The sequence below is a fragment of the Tiliqua scincoides genome, chromosome 5, assembly GCF_035046505.1.
Source record: "Tiliqua scincoides isolate rTilSci1 chromosome 5, rTilSci1.hap2, whole genome shotgun sequence".
In the NCBI taxonomy this organism is placed as follows: Eukaryota; Metazoa; Chordata; class Lepidosauria; order Squamata; family Scincidae; genus Tiliqua; species Tiliqua scincoides.
Genome location: NC_089825.1, coordinates 74,627,547 through 74,651,691, shown reverse-complemented (window position 1 = coordinate 74,651,691; position 24,145 = coordinate 74,627,547). Strand labels below are relative to the sequence as shown.

General features: G+C 42.9%; 1 protein-coding gene across 5 annotated transcripts in view; it reads left to right on the top strand.

The window, feature by feature from the left end:
* The window catches only part of EIF2AK3 (eukaryotic translation initiation factor 2 alpha kinase 3), a 58,865-nt gene that overhangs the window by 27,861 nt on the left and 6,859 nt on the right, over window positions 1-24,145 (top strand). Inside the window, exons 5-14 of one of the 5 annotated variants that reach the window (XM_066627606.1) lie at window positions 1,164-1,395; window positions 1,570-1,732; window positions 5,949-6,086; window positions 9,175-9,303; window positions 9,764-9,984; window positions 15,349-15,458; window positions 16,582-16,704; window positions 18,025-18,174; window positions 18,405-19,155; window positions 23,191-23,358. In XM_066627606.1, the coding sequence (XP_066483703.1) occupies window positions 1,164-1,395; window positions 1,570-1,732; window positions 5,949-6,086; window positions 9,175-9,303; window positions 9,764-9,984; window positions 15,349-15,458; window positions 16,582-16,704; window positions 18,025-18,174; window positions 18,405-19,155; window positions 23,191-23,358 (2,185 nt within the window). Of the gene's footprint in view, window positions 1-1,163; window positions 1,396-1,569; window positions 1,733-5,948; window positions 6,087-9,174; window positions 9,304-9,763; window positions 9,985-15,345; window positions 15,459-16,581; window positions 16,705-18,024; window positions 18,175-18,404; window positions 19,156-23,190; window positions 23,359-24,145 lie in introns of all 5 variants that reach the window. The other 4 variants (XM_066627608.1, XM_066627607.1, XM_066627604.1 and 1 more) reach the window with 4 other exon arrangements.

Genomic DNA, 24,145 nt, shown 5'->3' with positions numbered 1-24,145 from the left:
AAAATACCATTCTCTTTACTTTCTGGACAGACTGTATACCTATAATTCTTCCACCCAGAACTATGAGACAGATACTAACTTTTCAGGCTGTTGAACCCATTACAGGAAAGCCTTTTAACAGCCTTAACATTCACTTCAACTACTGCAAAGTTTAGCTCCAGAACTCACTCTCAAGGAGCTAGATCTTTATTCTTTCTGAGGTATTTGGGCTAGAGAAAAATTTTCTCTTCCATTGTGCTTTTAGACTCCACAGTTAGGAACATCCTACTGTCAGGCATATGAAGCTGGCTTATACAAAGTCCGTTCATTGTATTTAGCTCACTAAATAGACTGGGAGTCTTTCTCCAGGGAATCTGACAGGTGATTTAATCTGCCTTTCCTAGAGATGTCAAGGATGTAATTTGTTGTTGAAAAGTGGGGTAAAATATTAGAAGTAAATTAAGGTTAAACCCTTACTCAACTAATGCAGTTCTAGCAAGATTCAAGAAGTCAGCCTTGGATCTATAGAGCAAGAAGAAACTGTCCAAGACCTGCTGAGGATCCCTATGTCCACAGGTGGAGAAACTGAACTTCTGTCTGGTATAGTTCTCTTCTTCCCAGGATAGGAAAACTTTCTGTTCACTCATTTAGTCTTTTTGAATCCTGGATGTAGTTTACACTAGTATCTCATATGGAATACTAATGTTGTAATGTAATGTTGTGTTCTTTTGTGGCTGGCTGTATTGTCCAGGACATTGATCTGTATATCTGTGGTTTTAAATGTCAGTTGTTAAACCACTTGTATTTTCAGTTCCTGTGTCATTGTCCCCCACCATTGTTTCTTCTTGCCTCATTGCTTAGCTATCCTGCATATTTTTTGCTTCTGCTGTGCAGGAAGTGAGCCAACTAGGAATGTCTTTCTGTCCATAAGAAGGAACAGATGTTCATCTGATACAATTTTCTCAGGCATCATGTATGTAGCATTGTGTTGATTCAAAAGCTTGCACATACAAGACTAGCTGGCCCAAATAAAAGCAGTTGACTTACTCTATTTGTAGTTGAGTAGGACTGAATTATTTCAGAAATGTCATGATCTTGCTTCTGTTACAGAATTTTAAAATGAAATTGATACAGATTCACAAACGCTAGTGTGTATTTATATATTCTTTTCTTTAAATTTAAAGGTGGAATTTTAGTGTTGGCCACTTTGAACTGCGCTATGTTCCAGACATTGAAACAAGTGTGGGATATATTGAAGGCAATTTGAAATCAAATCTAAAAGAAGATTCTAAAATCATTTCGGATGTGGAGGAGCAGGAGGCTATAATGAAAGATACAGTGATAAAGGTCTCTGTAGCTGACTGGAAGGTTATGGCATTTAATAAGCAAGGAGGACATCTTGAATGGGAATACCAGGTATTGACAATGGACGCATGATAAGCAGTGTTGCCAGCGATGTCTTGCATTTTGTTTTTGAGATCATGAAATTTGGGTTTTTCTTAGGTCTCCATCTTCTGTTGTTGTCTCTGTAATCTTAATGAAAAGCTCTGAATCATAAATAAATGAAATACTCTGTTCATTCCTCCACAGTTTTGTACCCCAGTTGCTTCTGCTTGGCTGGTTAAAGATGGCAAAGTAATTCCAATCAGCCTGTTTGATGACACAAGTTATGCTTCTAATAATGACATCTTGGAAGAAGAAGAGGACCTTGTGGAAGCTGCCCGAGGAGCTACAGAGTCCAGTGTCTATTTAGGTGCAGTGCCTACTTCAGAATTGACAATCTTAGGCTTGTCCAAACCTAGTGTAGTAGATTCTACATTTTGTTTTTGGATTGGTGATGAATTACCGATGAATATAAGGCGAAAAATTTGTTCCCAGAAAAGCAGCCTGAATCATTGCCCCACCTTACCTCCTGGGCAGGCAAGCATCGAGGGTGGGGGGGGGGAGGCGAGTGAGCCAGCCAATCACTATTGTGGGAGGGAGGGAGAGAGCGAGGGAGCAAGTGATCTGCTGCTGCGAGGAGACTGTGCAGGCTGGGGCTGCTGCTGAGCGTTCGCAGCTGCCTATGGGTGTGCTCCATGTGTTCCTTCAGGCTGTTGCCCAGCTGCAGAAGTTCCAAGCCCAGGGCAGGGCAATTGCCACTGCAGCCATCAGCAGCCCCCCTCGCTCTGCACCAGCGCCCACTGAGGCATCTCTGGAGCGGTACCCAAGACAGAGCAGGAGACAATGAGCTCTGTGTGGGAGGGGGCGTCTGAGCAAGGAAGAAGCAGTCATTTGAAACAGCTGAGCATCTCCTCTTTCCTTCTTGTTCCCCCTTCCCCCCTTCCTACTGTATTTAAACTTCAAGCACTACATTGGAAAGCCCAACTTGCTAACCCCATCTCCCCACAGATGAAGTTGGACAGGGTGGGGAAGGGGGGAGAGTGATCTTTTTAAAGAGAGAGAGACAGTGAGAGGCTGCCTGCCTGCCTGCAGACGGCTGTACCTTTGTTTCTCAAGCCATTGAAAGGGTTAAGTCCATCTCCTCTTTCCTTCTTGTTTTTGCCCTCTCCCCCTTATTGAATCCAAAGGAAAAGTTTGTGTGTGTGAGAGAGAGAGCACTTAAAACAGTTAAGGCTACAATCCTTGCCTCACTTTGATGGGAGTAAGCCCCACTGACTATTAAAGGGACTTACTTCTGAGTAGGCATGCCTAGGACTGGGCTCCCTCCTCTTGCTTTCCTGTCCACCTCTCCCCTTACTGTATACAGTCACACTTCAGTCTCTCCTTTGCAAAACTTTTTGCAAACCTCTTTGCTAACACCATTTCCCCCTATCCTCACCAATGAAGTTGGACTGGAGGAGAAAAGTCCCTGCATTTGTGTATGTGGGGGGGAGCATCTGTGTGTGTGTGAGAGAGAAGCAATTTCCCTGTGTGCGTGTCCTTTTCACTGGAAGAGTCCTGGAGACCTTGCAAAGATGCAAAACACAGGAAAAGCAGAGAGTAGAATTGAAAGTAGAATTATTCTGCAGCAACAGGTATTTTAGCCAGAGATCTTAGCTGCATGCTGGCAGGAGCTAGGAAGCACTTGCAACAGCTGCTTATGTAGTAAGCTTTTAGGATAGGTGCTTGCTTCTGCAGTATCCCCAGGCAATCAGGCATTCCTCCTCCTCCGCCCCTGCTAGTCTTTGAAAGGACAGGAAAGGGGAGCAGGAGCCTGGAGCATGTCCCATGTGTGTCCTCAATGGGGCTTACTCCCTTTGAGCCCAAGCCTGTGCATGCCTACTCAGAAGTAAATTCCATTGTCAATGGGGCTTACTCCCTGGAAAGTGCGCATAGGATGGCAGCCTTTGAGCCCAAGCCAGTGCATGCCTACTCAGAAGAAAGTTCCATTATTGTCAATGGGGCTTATTCCCAGGAAAAGATGGCAGTGAAGCTAAGCCAGCAGTGGGGGGTGGGGGTGAGAGGAAAAGGGCAGAATCACCCCACTTCTTTAAGAGTGAAACTTCCCTGACAGCCTTGATCCTGCTGTAAATCAAGAGGAGGAAACGGCCCTCAAACCAGGTGAGGGTGGGCTTGTTGCAGCTGCAGGATGCACCTTCCCTGGAAGTGGAAACACTCCCATCAAATGTCTCATAAACTACAATTCAGAGTACCATTACTTAGGAATAACACCCAGGGAAAGCAATGGGTTTGCTTCTAAGTAAATAGGGTTTCAGCTATGTGCAGCTGCACTTGGTCACAGCCATTTGCTGTTGCTTGTCTCTGCTGTTGCTTGTCTCTGAGAATTGCACACTTCCAGTTGTGTTCTAAGTTGTATGTTATATGTAGAGCTTCTGGCTTAAGAGCAGAAGACTCTGCCTTTGCACTGTTTTGCACCAGATATGTCCTGAGAAATTCTGAGTGATAACTTTTTTTATGTTTTAGTTTTTTTCCTGTGCTGGTCTTCAATCACTGGTTCAAACATGAATTGATTACCAAAAATTAGCTATTGGTGGGGCTTTCACAGTCAACTAGCTACCTCCCTTCCTGCCTTGCTGGCCCTGCAAGGCATTCTGGAGCACTGCCATTATTCCATTCTCTTTCAAGTACCCCTAAAGGTCCTGTTGAGTGCCCCTGGGGGTACATGAACCCCAGGTTGGGAACCACTGTTCTATTAGTATGTTGTTTACAGTGGACTTAACACTCTGACAGTGTTTACAAAAAGGTTGTGGAGACCAGAATTAAAAAAGCTACTGAATACAAATGTATTTTATGATCTTTTACTTTATTTTTAATAAATTAGGTGGTACGGTTCTTAGATAACAATTACTGGACATTTTTCAGGATCTGGCCTCGGGTAAAATCAGACAAAATTATAGTCAGACACCTCCCTAAGTTAAACCCCCGACTTATCTGAGGGTCATAGCAAATTCCATGATTTTGGGCTCAAAACCTGCCCTCGTCTTATCTGTGAGATCGACTTATAGGCGAGTATCTGCGGTAAGTACTTCAGTATTAAAATGTGGGTATGAATCTGGCAGATGATTTGTATGCATGTTTTGTTTTGGCAGTGTAATATTTGCTACTTTTTGCATCCTTCTCTAAAAGTTTGTGTATTCACGTGGAAAATGTATTTTCAGCCCCATCGAATGTATGTTTTCTCAAATTACTGCTGAATTTAATGACTGCTGAAATTTTAGTACTTCAACTAATTTCTTGACCATCTGTCAGAATTTATTTGCTCTTGTTGCTGATAGCATTGAACAACTTTTATTTTCAGATTCTGATTGCTAACTTTAATGACTAATCATCTCTTGTATTTTCTGAGTCATAAAGTTCCAAGCTCATTAATAGTTCTCCATAGGAGGATGATCACATCCTGGATAGGTTAGTTATTTCCACCCACTCCACTAAAGGAGGGTATCTGGCAGTGGAGCAGGCTTTTCTGAGGCTCTGCCCTTTTGACTTTTTTCCTAATGAACTGCCAAGTGGGTTACAGGTATGTTTGAGAGAAGAAACTGCATTTTAGTCAAATTTAAAATAAAAACTTGCTCATACGGAAGATAAAATTAAATAAATTTGAGAAAATTTGCTGATTTCTAGAGGAACTCATTCTGGCATATTTGCAAAGTTTTAAAAGGAGCTTTGTGTAATACTGGACTGTGGTTGTTAGTCCAGTTCAGTGGTGTACGTGAGGAGGGCAAGAGGGATAAAAGTCCTGGGTACCAGGCTGGGGGGCACCGCTGCATCACCATCCACCCCTGCAGCATTCCCCCTCACACCACTCAGGGCCTTTCACCCAGAGATGTTCAGAGGGACGGGGAAGCAGCATGTTACCTCCCTGACCCTCAGAAGACCTTGTAAAGGCCTTGGAGGGCCAAAAAACATCACTTTGGTTTCATGGATGAAATCAGAAGCGACATTTTTAAGTCCTTAGGCCTTCTGAGGGTCAGGGAGGGTGTGCACTGCCTGCTTGTGCCTCTGAAAGGGAGGTGGGGCAGCAGCTTGCAGTTGTGGCCCCAGGCAGCACTGGGGCCAGGATTGCCAGTGGTCCAATTCTTATCCCAGGATATTTTCAGGAAGATTTGTGTGTGGTATTTAAATTTTTGACATGCTTGACAGAATACTTCAAATTCTTGCTTGACTAATTGGATGAATCTACGGGGCACTTTTGAGAATGTGTATGAAAGTATAACATGTTATGAGAATGCATATGAACTACTTGACATGTTAAAAGTGCTTTGAGTTTAGAACTGTTTACCAGGAATCTCCAGCATTATACTGCTATTGCCTTTGCCACATCCTATGAAGACAGCTGCACTGTGGTCAGACCATGTTTCAATTCTTCTAAATTGTATCTTGTGCATAGACTATAACAGGTGAAATATTTGTTCATTTGTCCAGTGGTCTGAAAAAGAAAAACATTTTATGTATTCCGAAATAATATTAGTTTAGAGGAGAAAGCTAGTAAACAGTAATACAAATACAATCTTTGGTTTTGTATGCAGGAATGTATAGAGGACAGCTGTACCTCCAGTCGTCAGTCAGAATATCTGATAAATTTCCAACAAATCCTAAGGCTCTGGAGTCCAGGAATGATAATGCAGTTATTCCTCTACCTGTGATTAAATGGAAACCCTTGATTCGTAAGTGACTATTCTTAGGGTATTTTTCCAGATTGAAAGGTGATGCAACCTGACATCTGACAGTAACAGTGATGAGGGTTTTCTGGAAAATTTTGAGTCTGAAAAATCGCTAAAGCTCCAAATTTGCTGGAATCTGATTTAGGATGCTTATTTGGCATAGTTAAAACTTTAAAAGTGCCATGTTACTTTTCCCATATTGTATAAATACCTCAGAAGTTTTCCAATAACCAAAAGTATTTGAACTGAAACATTTACTTAAAAAATCAGTACGGACAGGTACATTGCAATCTTGTACATGTTTACTCAGAAGTGAGTCCCACTCTGTGTAGTAGCACTTACTGCCTGGTAAGCATGTTTGGAATTACATCTTTAATATGACATATTCAAACAAATCCAAAACTTAGATATTTTATTTTTATTGGAGTACGTGTAAATGTATTAAGGCAGCACTTGACAAATTTGCTTTGGATTTAGCAGGCACAGGGTTTGAATCCTATTTTAAATTCCTTGGTGGAAGCAGCAGTTTTGAAACTGAAGAAATTAAGCTATTTAGGTTTACTGATTTTTTTAAAAAAATATACAGGTAGAATGCATTTGTCCTTGAGCTACTTCACATGTTGCATTTTTATAGATATAAGTCAAATAGCTGAGTTACAAACAGCAAGAGCTTAGGAAGAACTATGGGTTTTAAAAGGAACACTGTTAGAACAGTGTTTCTCAAACTGAAGGTCGGGACCCACTAACTGCGTCAATTTCAGGTGGGTCGCCATTCACTTCAATATTTTATTTTTAATATATTAGACCAGGGGTGCTCAGACTTTTTTGGCTCGAGAGCTACTTGGAAACTCAGCAAGGCCTGGAGATCTACCAGAGGTTTTTTACAATAATAGCATTTGCCATAACAGAATTAGATGTGTCGGGGTCAACCTTATGCATGTCCACTCAGAAGTAAGTCCCATTAGAGTCAGTGGGGCTTACTGCTGTGTAAATGTGGACAGAATTGCAACCTCAGAGCCCAACCCTATGGTGTCTCCTCAGAAGTAAGTCCCATGCTAGTCAATGGGGTTTACTCCCGGGTAAGTGAGGAGAGGACCGCAGCCTCAGAGGCAGATCTACTCAGAAGCAAGCCCCATCCGAGTCAACGGGGCTACTCCCAAGTAAGGAGTAGCGGCCAGGACTGCAACCGCAGCCACCCCGGCGCGCCAGGACCGCCCTCCCTGCTCCGTGCGGGCTGTGGGGAGGGCCAGGGCTCCGTTGCCGAGGCGGGAAGGCAGCCCCTCGTCCTCCCCTCCCTCCTCCACCGCGTCCGTCCGTCCATCCGTCCCTCCCCCTGCCCGGCTGCCGCTCGGCTCCACCGCCAGCTAGCTAGCTCTCCTCCTACTGCCTCGCCCACCAAGCCCGCATCAGCGGCCGCGTCAGTGGGGCGGGAGGGAGCCGGGCAGGGGGAGCTACGGCGGCAGCGCGGGGCTGGGGGGCGCTCCGGGGCTCTTTCCCGCCCTTCATTGAAGTTCATTGGCCCGCCATGTTGAAAGAGGCAGGAAAGAGCCCCAGAGCTTCCTGATTGGCCCAGCGCCGCCGAGTGTCCCGGATGCAATGCCCCTTTCAACATGGCGGACGGGAGGCTCAGCGCGCGATCGACCGGATTTTGCTTCGCGAGCTACCGGTCGATCACGATCGACATTTTGAGCACGCCTGTATTAGACAGTCAGATGGTCTGTGACTGCATTTGAAGAAATACAGACCTGTACTTTTAACAAGCTAGTATGTATAATCTTTTAACAGTAATAGTAAATGGGACTTACTCCTGGGTAAGTGCAGGTAGGATAGCAGCCTAGGATTGTTAAAAAATTTTCTGCTTGATGACTTCTGGTCATGACATCACTTCCAGTGGATCCTGACAAATTCTCATTCTAAAAAGTGGCTCCCATTGCTAAATGTGAGAACCACTTGAAGATCCTGGCTTGAACAATTGTGTACCAATTTCGCAACTTCGATGGAAAAAGAATGACAGACTTGGTGTCCACCCCTCCCAGCAATTCTTCATTGTCTTTTTTTATCCTACAGAGGCAGAAAAAAGTAACACCACTTCCATTCTTGTGGTGCTCCTGGAATGAGCTAGAGGTGCTGGTGGCTTCAAGTGTTAAATACTCATTGGTTTTATTAATAAAATAAATTTACAGACGGATTCTTGGGGTCCCTAATTATATTAAACTTTCTACCTTGTCTTTTGAGTTGAGTGTACACCCCCCTTCAATTTTGGCCTGGAAATTTACTTTTAAATTTTGGTTACAGCTCTTTTTTAAGTCTGATCCTGATTCCCTTCTTGCCCATTTTCTTAAAGACTCTTTCCAATCTTCTTGGTCTTTGTTTTGCATGTCCAAACTAGCATCTATTGGTATTTCTCTAGATTCGCTTCTCAACAGTGATTTTAATCAGTCGTTATCTCTTATTTATGAAAGACTTGGTGAGTCTGAATTTTTATGGTTATCATCTGATCTGAATCAGGTTTGTTCCCCTATGTATTATATTTTTCCTTCCTTTGTCAGTCGGTATTCTTATTTTTATTCCCTTACGGATCCCCTCGAGAGGAGGGCTTTTATGTTAGCCCGGCTGAATATCTTCCCTTCTGCAGTGTTGAGCGGTCGCTACTCGCGGATACCCTTTGATCAAAGGTGTTGTAACCGTTGCGGCATTGAGCCTGATTCAGTTATTCATTATCTCTGCGTCTGTCTGTAAGCTTCGCCGCTCTATTCTTGACCCTGTTTTTTCAAGCTACTCTGGCCCCTCCCATTTTCTAGCAGCATTTCTTCTACACGATTTTTCGCCAGAAACGACATCGCTTGTTGCCAAGTTTCTTGCAAAAGTTCTTATCTTTAATAGTTTAAGGTAGCCCTGATTGGTATGTTGAGTGTGCACTTTATTTGTGGTCTGTTTCTTGTGTTTTGTCAGTGGGCTTATTGCGACCGTGTATTTATTTATTTATTATGTATGCCAATAAAGGTTTCAGAATTCGAATTCGAATAAAATAAATTAGTAAAATTATTAATTTTAACATCCCCAACTTTGAAAACAATGATTTTTTCCCTAGATTCACCTTCCAGAACCCCTGTGATGGTGGGATCTGATGAATTTGATAAATGCCTCAGCAATGACAAGTTTTCTCATGAAGAGTACAGTAATGGTGCCCTTTCAGTCCTGCAGTATCCCTATGGTGTGTGTGAGTTGTGCTTTTATGTTCAACTGTTATTTAAATAGGCTGATACAAGTGGAATTCTCTATGAAGAGCTAGCACCTTTTCACCTATACAAAACAAATTTACCCTTAAATCTTCTTGACCCCCTAATTATTAGCCTTTAAGTTGGCTGGCTGAATATTGGAGGAGTCAGCTCTGTAGAGAACTTGGGTCAAAGGGGCTTCCTGTGCTGTTCTTCCACCGCAGCCCCATGCCACAAGGTGGTTTCTAAATCAGTTGTATTATGGTGAGAAGGTATGTTTTAAAAAGCCCTTGTGAGTTCAGTCTTTGGATCCTAGCCAGTGTCTTAGGCAATTGCCTTGGATTTTTCACTGCTCAGCAACTTTAATTAAACAAATCTCTTGATTCAAAATTAGAATTGTTTGACACTTATCGATTTTGAAAAAAAAATGCTTGTAACATTCATTCTTTTCTTTAAATGTAGACAATGGGTATTATTTGCCTTACTACACACGGGAGAGAAACAAACGAAGCACTCAGATTACTGTTAGGTTTGCTGACAACATGAATTATAAGAACATTCGCAAAAAAGATCCAGTTCTTCTTTTACATTGGTGGAAGGAAATCATTTGCACCATCTTATTCTGCATTATGGCCACAACTTTTATTGTTCGCAGACTTTTCCATCCTCATGCTCACAGTCGCGTAAGTAGAATGACTCAACTTGTGTATTCCTTCTGAGACCTTTCTTCTGAGACAAGTAGAGGATAGAATTTAAACATCAAGCCCATAAACCTGATTTTGCATAGTCTTTATTATAACTTGGGGTTGTCATAGAGACTGCTAAAGAAAATATATTGTATCAGACCTGACTCAGCCAAACTAACAGTAATAGCTGTTGGGCAAACATTTCTTCTTCAGAAAGCATAAGCAGTCTTATTTGCCATGAATGAAGGGAAACATCAAATTTACCAAGCACTTGGTGTAATATATATTTAAGTTTCCTTTTTAATTGTTCGTTTTCTAAACTCACATGGTTACACACTATTTTATAATGTACAGAGCAGTGGTTCCCAAACCCCTACAGGGAAGTTGGGAACAAGGTAAGTATTTGCTTGGGGGGGGGGCAATGATGGCGCTGTAGTGATTGCAGCACTGCTGCTACCAAGGGGCTTGTTCTTTACCTTGGGTTAAGCCTAAGGGTTGAGCCTATGGGAAAAATAGGGTTAGGTTCCAGGGGATATGGAACCATATACTCTATAAACTTTGTGAATCTGAATCTTTCTTTGAAGTTTATGGGACTGGGTGATATTGAGGCCTCATCAACTCATCCAGCACCTGATGCTCTCTCCTCCTTGCTTGATAGCCTTCATTAAAGGTTGCTGGTCCAACAATGAGGCCTCAGAGCAATGGGGTGAAGGTTGGTTCACCCTCCCTCCTCCACCATCTGTCTCTTGCTTACCCCAGCCCCAGTGCAGCCTTCAGAATAGCCTTCCAGAGACCTCTCATCATCAGCCTCTCATCCCCAGATTCATGTGAAGGTTCAGTTGGAGTCCCCAAGATGGTGGGACAAGTCTGAAAGTGGACATGAATATGTCCAACAATTCTCCACAGACCAATACCAATGCCTGTTTGATGTGGAAAATTGACCCAATCCAGACAACTTTGACAGTGCTGTAGACAGTGCTGACAGTGCTACTGAAAGTAGACAGTGCTGGGAGAGAGGTAGCGGCTGTGGTGCATGTCGGCACCAACGATGTGGGCAAGTGTAGCTGGGAGGTCCTGGAGGCCAAATTTAGGCTTTTAGGCAGGAAGCTGAAAGCCAGGACCTCAAAGGTAGCGTTCTCTGAAGTGCTACCTGTTCCACGCGCAGGGCCAGCTAGGCAGGCGGAGATCAGGGGTCTCAATGCGTGGATGAGACGGTGGTGTAGGGAGGAGGGGTTTAGATTCGTTAGGCACTGGGGAACGTTTTGGGACAAGCGGGGCCTGTACAAGAGGGACGGGCTCCATTTGAACCAGAATGGAACCAGACTGCTGGCGCATAACATTAAAAAGGTGGCAGAGCAGCTTTTAAACATCCCTGGGGGAAGGCCGACAGGAGCCGAGGGGCATCCGGTTCGGGACTCCTCATCCCTATGGGATGAGGATGGGGAGGTTAGAGAACAACAAGACAAAGGCAGGGTAGGAGAAGAAATTGGGAAAGTTAGGGAGATGGGATGTGATAGATGGTTTGGCACAATGAGAGGATGCGGGGACAAAGGAGCGAATAAGCAGCCCATCCTGGGGCATTCCGTGTATAAATGCTTTTATGCGAATGCCCGAAGTCTACGAGCAAAGGTGGGAGAACTGGAATGTCTGGTGACAAGGGAAAATATTGACATAGTGGGCATAACGGAAACCTGGTGGAATGTGGAGAATCAGTGGGATACCGCAATCCCGGGCTATAAACTCTACAGGAGGGACAGGCAGGGGCGTGTTGGAGGTGGGGTGGCCCTTTATGTTAAGGAAGGGATAGAATCCAGCAAAGTAGAGATTGAAGGTGGGTCCGACTCCACCGTAGAATCTCTGTGGGTTAAATTACCAGGCTTGTGCAGCGATGTAATACTGGGGGCGTGCTATCGTCCTCCAGACCAGAAATCTGATGGGGACCTTGAAATGAGGAAACAGATCAGGGAGGTGACAAGGAAGGACAGGGTTGTAATCATGGGGGACTTCAATTATCCTCATATTGACTGGGTCAATTTGTGTTCTGGTCACAATAAGGAAACCGGATTTCTTGACGTGCTAAATGACTGTGGCTTAGATCAGCTAGTCACGGAGCCCACCAGAGGACAGGTGACTCTGGATTTAATTTTGTGCGGTACGCAGGACCTGGTTAGAGATGTAAACGTTACTGAGCCATTCGGGAACAGTGATCATGCTGCGATCCGTTTTGACGTGCACGTTGGGGGAAGAATACCAGGCAAATCTCTAACAAAAACCCTTGACTTCCGACGAGCGGACTTCCCTCAAATGAGGAGGCTGGTTAGAAGGAGGTTGAAAGGGAGGGTAAAAAGAGTCCAGTCTCTCCAGAATGCATGGAGGCTGCTTAAAACAACAGTAATAGAGGCCCAGCAGAGGTGTATACCAAAAAGAAAGAAGGGTTCCACTAAATCCAGGAGAGTGCCCGCATGGCTAACCAGCCAAGTTAGAGAGGCTGTGAAGGGCAAGGAAGCTTCCTTCCGTAAATGGAAGTCTTGCCCTAATGAAGAGAATAAAAAGGAACATAAACTGTGGCAAAAGAAATGTAAGAAGGTGATAGGGGAGGCCAAGCGAGACTATGAGGAACGCATGGCCAGCAACATTAAGGGGAATAATAAAAGCTTCTTCAAATATGTTAGAAGCAGGAAACCCGCCAGAGAAGCGGTTGGCCCTCTGGATGGTGAGGGAGGGAAAGGGGAGATAAAAGGAGACTTAGAGATGGCAGAGAAATTAAATGAGTTCTTTGCATCTGTCTTCACGGCAGAAGACCTCGGGCAGATACCGCTACCCGAACGGCCCCTCCTAACCGAGGAGTTAAGTCAGATAGAGGTTAAAAGAGAAGATGTTTCAGACCTCATTGATAAATTAAAGATCAATAAGTCACCGGGCCCTGATGGCATACACCCAAGGGTTATTAAGGAATTGAAGAATGAAGTTGCAGATCTCTTGACTAAGGTATGCAACTTGTCCCTCAAAACAGCCACGGTGCCAGAAGACTGGAGGATAGCAAATGTCACGCCTATTTTTAAAAAGGGAAAGAGGGGGGACCCGGGAAACTATAGGCCGGTCAGCCTAACATCCATACCGGGTAAGATGGTGGAATGCCTCATCAAAGATAGGATCTCAAAACACATAGACGAACAGGCCCTGCTGAGGGAGAGTCAGCATGGCTTCTGTAAGGGTAAGTCTTGCCTCACGAACCTTATAGAATTCTTTGAAAAGGTCAACAGGCAGGTGGATGCGGGAGAACCCGTGGACATTATATATCTGGACTTTCAGAAGGCGTTTGACACGGTCCCTCACCAAAGGCTACTGAAAAAACTCCACAGTCAGGGAATTAGAGGACAGGTCCTCTCGTGGATTGAGAACTGGTTGGAGGCCAGGAAGCAGAGAGTGGGTGTCAATGGGCAATTTTCACAATGGAGAGAGGTGAAAAGCGGTGTGCCCCAAGGATCTGTCCTGGGACCGGTGCTTTTCAACCTCTTCATAAATGACCTGGAGACAGGGTTGAGCAGTGAAGTGGCTAAGTTTGCAGACGACACCAAACTTTTCCGAGTGGTAAAGACCAGAAGTGATTGTGAGGAGCTCCAGAAGGATCTCTCCAGACTGGCAGAATGGGCAGCAAAATGGCAGATGCGCTTGAATGTCAGTAAGTGTAAAGTCATGCACATTGGGGCAAAAAATCAAAACTTTAGATATAGGCTGATGGGTTCTGAGCTGTCTGTGACAGATCAGGAGAGAGATCTTGGGGTGGTGGTGGACAGGTCGATGAAAGTGTCGACCCAATGTGCGGTGGCAGTGAAGAAGGCCAATTCTATGCTTGGGATCATTAGGAAGGGTATTGAGAACAAAACGGTTAGTATTATAATGCCGTTGTACAAATCGATGGTAAGGCCACACCTGGAGTATTGTGTCCAGTTCTGGTCGCCGCATCTCAAAAAAGACATAGTGGAAATGGAAAAGGTGCAAAAGAGAGCGACTAAGATGATTACGGGGCTGGGGCACCTTCCTTATGAGGAAAGGCTACGGCGTTTGGGCCTCTTCAGCCTAGAAAAGAGACGCTTGAGGGGGGACATGATTGAGACATACAAAATTATGCAGGGGATGGACAGAGTGGATAGGGAGATGCTCTTTACACTCTCACATAATACCAGAACCAGGGGACATCCACTAAAATTGAGTGTTGGGCGGGTTAGGACAGACAAAAGAAAATATTTCTTTACTCAGCGCGTGGTCGGTCTGTGGAACTCCTTGCCACAGGATGTGGTGCTGGCGTCTAGCCTAGACGCCTTTAAAAGGGGATTGGACGAGTTTCTGGAGGAAAAATCCATTATGGGGTACAAGCCATGATGTGTATGCGCAACCTCCTGATTTTAGGAATGGGTTAAGTCAGAATGCCAGATGTAGGGGAGAGCACCAGGATGAGGTCTCTTGTTATCTGGTGTGCTCCCTGGGGCATTTGGTGGGCCGCTGTGAGATACAGGAAGCTGGACTAGATGGGCCTATGGCCTGATCCAGTGGGGCTGTTCTTATGTTCTTATGTTCTTAACTTTCTAAAAAACTAGTACAACAATTGGATGGATGCAATTACCACAACCCCCCCCCCCATCGGCTACATACTGTATAGGCATCTCTTCCTCTCCCACCTGTATGGCACCAGCGCTGCCTTCTGTTCATAAAGAGGCCACTGTCTGTTCTCCTCCTCCTTGCACAACCTCTCTCGCAGCTGCCTGCTTGCTTATAGCTGTGCCTAACCCACCCCCACCTCGAGTGCACCTGCACAGTATTAGTGGATAATACTGAGTAGCAGAGAACAGAGTAGCAGATAACAAGAGATAGTTTCTGTCCCTTGCAGATAAGCAAATTTCCAGATAGCAAATTTGTATATAAAGAGAACTGACTATATTTTGGGTATTGCCTGAAACAATGAGGGTGTCCCAATTACCTCATGTTGCAACTCGTTAAAAGTTCTTTTACATTATTTTTGTGTTCTGCAGGCTGAACTGTCCCATTTTGTATCAGTCTAGGCTGCGAGAGAGCAGTGACACTAGAGAACAGAGACAAGTGGGCTTAGGCAAAGCTTCTCTTTTCCCTGTCCTGTTGTGTCATGAACATTTTACTCTTGAATGTACTATTTTCATTGTGGAAGAACATAGTCCTGTTGCTTTTGAATGAGGACTTGTGGGGCTATCACACAACTTAAAATGCATTTGAGAACACAGTCAGTGATTTGAATAAGCTCTTAGACTCCAGTTAATCTTCTATACTTGTCAACTTAAACCAGGCTGAGCTTTTAGTTCTGAATTATCTCTTCTTGTCTTTCAGCAGCGGAAGGAGTCTGAAACCCAGTGTCAGACAGACTGTAAATATGATCCTACTGCTGGGCAGACCAAAGATAGCAGCTGGACTGAACTTAAGAATTCAGGATATGTATCAAGGTAAAAACAATCATTGGATTTTGCCAAAAGTCATGAAGTGTCCATGTCATTGGAAATTAAATGGCGCATCAGATTTGCTTCTCATTAAATGTTCCATGTTGCTATTTTAGACTTAACAGGGGATGTAAGTGTCCAGGGTCCCCTGCTTCCAAAAGCAACTCTCTAGATCAGGTGGGCAAATGCCGCCCCGTGGGCCATTTGCAGCCCTTGGGGGACCCCCAATCTGACCTGCAGGAACCCCTAGTCTCCAATGAGCCTCTGGCCCATTGGAGACTGTTGGAGCCTGTGCTGGCCTACAACTGCCAGTCTCAACCACCAGACGCAAGCTGCGGGCCAAGTTAGAGCAAGGCCTTTTATAGTCTCCATGCTTTCTCTCCTTTTCCTTGGGCATTATTTTAACCAACCCCCCCAATTGCTTCTGAGCAACTTGTGTCTCCATGTGTTTCTGACTTGGTCTGTATGTTTTCACTGTGTAAGAGGTGTGTGGCAAACATAGTTCTCATGTGATTCTACATGCTTGTATTATAGTTCCCATGTGTATAATAAACTCAGTAAAATTCGTTCATTCATATAAGTTCCAATATATTCATTTATGTAAATTTATTCAAATATGAAATATAAATTATTTTTTTCCTGGCCTCTGTCAGTGTCAGAATGATGTGGCCCTCCTGCCAAAGTGCTTGCCCACCCCTGCTCTAGATCACCCAACAAACCATTCCCAGAAATCATAAGAGCTTCAAAAGCAGCACCTTCTGAAGTATGAGGAGCTGCCTTCTGGTGAGAATAAGTGGGGGAAACCCTTCTTTATGCCCCAAAGTGTCTTGTGAATCATGGCTATTGAATCCAGAGATGGCAGTGAAATGTGAAAGTGTAGAAAAAATTGGGGAAACTTAACTTATTTTTAGAAGGTATATTTCTGGTCTGTACTGCATTAGTAACATGACATGTATATAGTTCTCATCAGAAGGTTTTATTTGCAAATAGCTATTAATCTAATATAAAATATTTTAAAAGGAAACTTGTGCTAAATGTATCAAATCATCATGCATGAATGAGCAAAAAGTTTTATAGTACTTTGGATGAAAAGACAACTGGACTAAGATTGATCTTTTCCCCCTTATAGGTATCTGACAGATTTTGAGCCAATTCAGTGTCTAGGTCGTGGAGGATTTGGAGTAGTATTTGAAGCTAGAAACAAAGTAGATGACTGTAATTATGCTATCAAAAGAATTCGTCTACCAAATAGGTAAGAAAATAACTTTCTAAATTTAGAAAAGCATACCTAATACTGTAAGACGAAATATTATTTTCATGAAATGCACCTCAGAACAACACTTATTTATTATTTGTCTTGGCAAATATTTATGTTGCAATACCTATAATTTTGCAATACTGCAATAATTTTGTCCAGTGGCTAAAAGTGACTTTCAACAGTTTAAATGTTAAAGCATAAAAACATAGTAAAACAATTGCATTTCTCATATAAGTAATTCAGTTTCAGAATATAATTCCTTGGTAAATCTATAAATATTTAGGCTTCCAAAGCCTGCCTTAAGAGGAAATTGTTGACTTGATTTCTTAAAGATTGGAGAGTCACGGCTGATTGTCAGGAACCCCAAGAGATATATGTTGAAAGTGCTTCTGTGCAAACTTGGCATTTTGAGGGATTACTGTGGGCAGGGAGCTGGGTTAATTTTTCCTTCCCAAGTTGACCTACCCATAACTTGTAGAATTTTCCTTTTAGTATGTGAAAATTTCTGGAGTATAGTATAGTAAAAGCTCTGTTATCTAGCCCTCAGTTAAGTGGAAAACTCAGTTAACTAATGTCTCCATGGTAGGGGAAGTTAAACAAGCTCCCTGCCCAGCTCTCTCTCACTTACCTTACAGAGCTTCCTCCATGGTGCCTCTTCTTTCTACATGAGTGCTTCTAGTAATAGAGATGTTCCACTTCTTTCTGCATGGGTGCCATGTAAGGAAGGAAGTGGAAGGGCCTAGAGGGCAATTGTAAAGAAGGACGGCAGAGAGGAAACGGAAGGAGCCTTGGGGATGAAGGGTAATCGGTGGCACGTTTAAACTAGCACATTTGGGTAATCAGTGTCCCCTGTGCCAGATAACGTCTTTACTGTATATCATTCTTTAGTATTTCTGTGGGCAGGCCATTTTATATGGTGGGGACAAAAACCTGACTTTATTCCTTAAATATATTGAGTTGGGAGTAGCAAATCTGAGAGATTTGTACATGCTAAAGTTTTGGATGATGTTGGTGATGCTAAGGTAAACTTAATTTTATCCCTCAATATTTTTTGTAATCCAAATGGTTTCTTAATTCATTGATAAATTGATACTTTTTTTACTTCTGAAAAAAGCTGTTTTGGTAATAGGTTGTTGGACTTAACTATTGATTTGGCAGTATTCCTATGAGGTGTAAATCTGCAGCATTCATGCCCCAGAGCATGAAACATAAAGCATGTCTTTCTCTCCTACAAAGTGAAATTGCTATGCCAGGTCATAGCTGTCCCAGTTTATACCCTACTTTTTGGCTTTTTTTGTTACTTTCAAATTCTAGGGAGTTGGCTCGTGAAAAGGTGATGCGTGAGGTTAAAGCATTAGCGAAACTTGAACACCCTGGTATTGTTCGATATTTCAATGCTTGGCTGGAAGCACCACCTGAGAGCTGGCAAGAAAGGATGGATGAACTGTGGCTAAAAGATGAAAGGTATCCTCTTTGGTTTCCTGGAACACCATGTTTACTAAATGACTCTGAAAGTGCAGTATTCCATTCTAGGAGAAATGTGGGAAACAGCATTTCTACCTGTAGTTTTAATGTGTATATTAGTAATGTCCTGTTCTATTTGTCCATTTATTTGTTGGCCTTTGTTGCTGTGTAGACAGCACAGATTAAGACAAACAAAAGTGTTATAATATCGTGTTTTTGTGTTTTTAAAGTACGGATTGGCCACTCAGTTCTCACAGTCCAATGGAAGTGCCTTCATTTAAAATTAGAACTGAGCCGTTCTCTACAAAAGAACACATTGAAGTCATTACTACATCTGTAAAAAGAAAGACCTTGCTTTCTGTTGGGATATCTAGTGGGCAGTCGGATTCATCAGAGAACCAGTTTTCACCACTGGAGTTCTCTGCTGTTGACAGAGACTTGAGCCAGTTGGCAGATGCTGTGTCAAACATGCAGGACAGCTTCCTCCTGGATTGTGATATAGGGGACAGTACTGTTGATGAAAATGGGGACTCCTTTGAACTTTGTCCGCCGGTAAAGTTGGGGGAGAGGACCTCTTCATCCATTGTCTTTGAGGACTCAGGTTGTGATAATACTCCTAATAAAGAAGACAAAACTGATGATCCACATTATATATACTGTGAGGATAAAGCAACGAGCACAAAAGGATCTGATAATAGGAAGTCCTCATCAGCAAGTCCTCTGTCCATTTCTCCACTGAGACCAACTACCTTAAGCTTGGACATTTCTAAGGAGACTCCACAAAAAGTCAAAGCTACCACTCCAAAGGTGTATCTTTACATCCAGATGCAACTCTGTAGGAAGGAAAACCTTAAAGATTGGATGAATCAAAGATGTACAATTGAAGAGAGAGCAAGGACAGAGTGTCTGCTGATATTCCTACAGATAGCAGAGGCGGTTCAGTTTCTACATAGTAAAGGGCTAATGCACAGGGACCTCAAGGTTGGTATCAAACAAATGGCAGTCTTTTCATCTCCCGACTTCAAATTAGTTGCTTGTGTGGGTATATTTGGAAACCATCATGAATGTTCATTTGTGATTGTCTTCCCTGTGTCCTTAAGCAGGACCTTAAAGAGTAGGATACTTCCTGATGAAAGGTATTGGGAACATTATGATTGTTGAATCAGCCACATGGAGATTAGTGCATGCAATCTAAATTGCAGTCCAAATTGACCCTTCTCTAGTTGGTACCACTTCTGGGTTAGGATACAGCTTCTGCAAGAAAACATTAAGAACATAACAGCCCCACTAGATCAGGCCACAGGCCCATCTAGTCCAGCTTCCTGTATCTCACAGTGGCCCACCAAATGCCCCAGGGAGCACACCAGATAACAAGAGACCTCATCCTGGTGCCCTCCCCTGCATCTGGCATTCTGACATAGCCCATTTCTAAAATCAGGAGGTTGCACATACACATCATGGCTTGTACCCCATAATGGATTTTTCCTCCAGAAACTTGTCCAATCCCCTTTTAAAGGCGTCCAGGCCAGATGCCGTCACCACATCCTGTGGCAAGGAGTTCCACAGACCAACCACACGCTGAGTAAAGAAATATTTTCTCTTATCTGTTCTAACTCTCCCAACACTCAATTTTAGTGGATGTCCCCTGGTTCTGGTGTTATGTGAGAGTGTAAAGAGCATCTCCCTATCCACTCTGTCCATCCCCTGCATAATTTTGTATGTCTCAATCATGTCCCCCCAGCACTGTTTCAGCACTGTGTTACCAAGCTGTAATGTGTTAGAGCATCTTTTTTGATTAATTGGTAAGACACTTGCAGAATTAGTTCCTTTAGTTCTTAAATATTTTATATCCTGCTTATCCAGTGTCTGCAAACTGAAGAGAATTTCAAAATTCTCTTGGGGTTAGTCTGGTTTTCAAGGGAATCTGATAATGAAATTGCTAGTAAGCAGATTCTAATTTTTTTTTTTAAACTGGGCATTATAATATTCTAAGAAGTAAGGATGGAAATAAATTCATCAGTGGCCACTTTAATTTTGTGATGTTCCACATCTGGTTGTGCAAGCACATGCTGAAAAAATTGGATAACAATGAGTTTTGGTATGAAAGTTTGTATGGCAACTTGAGCACCATGTTGCACAAGCAGAAAACTGAGTCAGAATTTCCTTCAGAGTTTTGTACACGAGGACCTTGCACTCTCGCTTCTGCATTTACAAATTCCCTTATATAAGCAGAAAGATATCTTAGATCAGCCATTTTCAACCACTGTGCTGTGGCACATTGGTCTGCTGTGAGTGGTCCATAGGTGTGCCACTTGAATTTGGGGGAAGGTCATTTATTAGTAGAGCCAATAGGGATGTTAGGCCCCCACTGGCAGCATGTTGTGCCTTGTTAATTGTCAAAAACCTGATGGTATGCCTTGACAATTTTCATGCCTTGTCAGTGTGTGTAAGATGAAAAAGGTTGAAATTTGCTACCTAAGATACTCACCTAGGAGGCGAGAAATTTCTGCCAATAAATCAAGTGTAAATCATCTCCTCACCGTATCTGTGAGGTTACTCAGGGGTCAGGCAGGTCGTGGCACCAGGAGAAGCAAGAGAACAATTCAGAGATAGAGGGCTATTAGTCTTCAGGCAACCAGGTTTATTGCAAGCTGCAGCCAAGGTTAACTTTTTCATTCCTGAGAAAAAAGCTAGCCAGAGCTGAACACTTCCATTTAAGCAAGCCTCATTCTCTTTGGCAGGATCACATTGGACTCTTCTGCAGCTTTGTTCTGTTTTGCAGAGGTGTGGTTTTTAAAACACCAGACTGCAATCCTCATTTCCATCTGTAACAAAGTCTGAGGCTACAATTCAGTGCACCATTACTTAAGATTGGAAAGCAATGGGTCTATTTCTGAGTAAATCAGATTTCAAATATGTCTAGGTGCACTTGCTCATGCTCATTCCTTGTTGCTTGTGTCTGTGCTGTGAATTGAATTGCACACTCCATTATGTGTTATAAGTTACATGTTATATGTTGAGCTTGACTTGTTAAACCAGAGGGCTTAACACACCAGGCACCTTAAGGAAGGATTTGATTAATGGTTCTACCAGTATATTGTTTGTAGTGTATTTATTGTGATGGTGTTTACAAAAAGGTTGTGAAGACCAGAATTTTAAAAGTTAATGAATAAAGATGTGTCTTAAGATCTTTCACTATATTTTTCAATAAATTAGACTGTACAGCTTAGGTAACAATTACTGATAGGTTATTTTTCAGGATCTGGCCTTGGGTAAAATCAGACAAAATTATAGTCACTAAGTTCACTCCCCACTTATCCAAGGGTCATAGTAAATTCCATGATTTGTGGCTCAAAACCTACCCTCAACTTATCTGTGAGATTGACTTCTACTCGAGTATCTACAGTAACATGAATACAACCTTTTTGTCTTTCAGAATTGTTTATGCAAGTAGTATTAAAGTGGTAGAAGGCTACTTGTAAATATATATATTAAGAATGTGTCATGTTGATCATGTATCAGCCCACATTGACACCTTAAACCATTGTCACATGTCCTTCCAGAGCAGTGATTTTCTATCTTTTTTGATTGACTGACAAGGTAGTAAAACTTTCAAGGCACATCATCAGTCTTTTGACAGTTAACAAGGCACAGCATGCTACTGGTGGGAGGTTCACATCCCCAATGGCCCTACTAATAAATGACACCCCCCCCCCCAAACACCAGCGGCAGACGATTCGCAGCACATCGGTTTGCCATTGCACAGTGGTTGAAAATTGCTGTTCCAGAGTGAGACTTCCTCAGTGGTGCAGACACTATTCACACATTAGTTGGAACTCAGGAGACTAGTAGTGGTGAAGTGCCTTCAGCAGGGGACTTAAAGGGAGCAGCAGTAGGAGAATCAGTTTATTCTCTATATAGGAACAGTGTTGCATTTGCTATGCTGCCACAGCCATTCCTGGTTCCTTACAGCAGTGGGTCTCAGACTTTTAGCACTGGAACCCACTTTTTAGAATGAGAATCTGTCGGGATCCACTGGAAGTGATGTCATGACTGGAAGTGACATCATCAAGCAGGGGAATTTTTAACAATCCTAGAATGCAATTCTACTCACACCTAGCCCGGAGTAAGTCCCATTTAGTAGTATTGTTAAAAGAATATACATAACCTGTTAAAAGTACAGATCTTTAACATTTCTGTAATGCAATCACATGCCATGAAAGCATCAAGTCTAATATATTAAAAATATTGAAATGAATGGGGACCCATCTGAAATTGGCTTGAAACCCACCTAGTGGGTCCCGACCCACAGTTTGAGAAACACTACCTTAAAGAATCCTTGCCTTGCATGAGATATGATGCTGTGTAACCTCAAAAGGGCCAGCAAAGAAATGCCTTCACTCTGAAAGATACCATGAGCAGATGCATCCATTGTTGATTTTATTTCCCACCCCAGGCTTCTGAAGGTCTTTCTTATCCTTGCAAACTATTTCTTCAACCGTCATTACATTGGTGATATGTACAGTTTTTTAAAGTAAAGTGATTGCTCTTGAGGGCCAAGTTGCACTTGGGCAAGCCTCAGCACAGATATGATTTGTCCTTGGAGGAAAGGTGGAGGAGTTGTAGCTACTGAGCATGCACCACATAGGAAGAGGTGACAGTGTATGTTCCCCTCACCACCACTTGGTCCTTGTTGGTGGTAATGCTACCACTGTGAGATACCATTCTCCCTGCTGCTATTACTGTAGTAAAGAATGCCACTACTGCCTTTTAGTTTTGAAAATTTTATTCTTATGATTCAGCAAAACTTTCAGGGTTACTTTTAACTCGGCACATTTGTATTTTGCATTTTGGAAAAGAGAAACAGTCTCTTCCTCGCATGAATGTTGATAATCTTAACAATTGGAAAGTGTATTGATAACCATTATATCTTAAAATAGACTTTAGTGCTGGGGACAATATGCTAACTACTCTATCCTCTTGATCGTAATCCTATTTTTGGTCAACTTTTTCTAGCCTTCCAACATATTTTTCACAATGGATGACATAGTAAAAGTTGGGGATTTTGGGCTAGTGACTGCAATGGACCAAGATGAGGAAGAAGAATCTGTTCTAACACCAATGCCAACCTATGACCGGCATACAGGGCAAGTTGGGACCAAGCTTTACATGAGCCCAGAACAGGTGTGTTCTATACTTCAGTTTTTGTCAGTCAGTAGAATTCTTGTAAATGCCATTCTTAACATTTCAAGGCTTGATTGCTGGTGCAGTGTGGATGCTTACAGCTCATTCTTAGCCAGGAAGTTAAACTTGCTTAGAATCTAACTTCAACTACAAACTGAGTTGATGACCTTGGCATCCACTTTCAACCATGAGACATAACTTGAATCATGGTTTTACTAACTACAGTGGTGCCTCGCATAACAAAATTAATCCGTTCCGCAAGTCCTTTCGTTATGCGAGTTTTTCATTTTGCGAAGCGCGTTTTCCCATAGGAATGCATTGAAATTTAATTAATGCGTTCCTATGGGCAAGAAAAGTCAGAACAAAGTCAAATTTGGTTTACAAAGTGTTAAGTGCTCTTTAAAGGCATACATACTGTACAGAGGATTTCAAAAACGGGGGGGGGATGCTGAGTGGGGAGCTTGAAGGCTGTAATCCTGTGCACACTTTCCTGGGAGCAAGCACAATGGGACTTACTTCTGAGGAGACACGCACAGGATTGTGCTCTAAGCTGGGGAGGACAGAGCAGCTGCACTCAATTGCTTACTTTTGCTGTGATCATGGGGGGAAACGTGAAGGAAATGGGGCAGTGAGAGGGTGAATGAGTGATGGGGGGGATGCTGAGTGGGGAGTTTGAAGGCTGTAATCCTGTGCACACTTTCCTGGGAGCAAGCACAGTGGGACTTACTTACATAAACTGACATGAAGATCCTCCCCTTACTAGGGTGGACAGGATCATAAACTGACA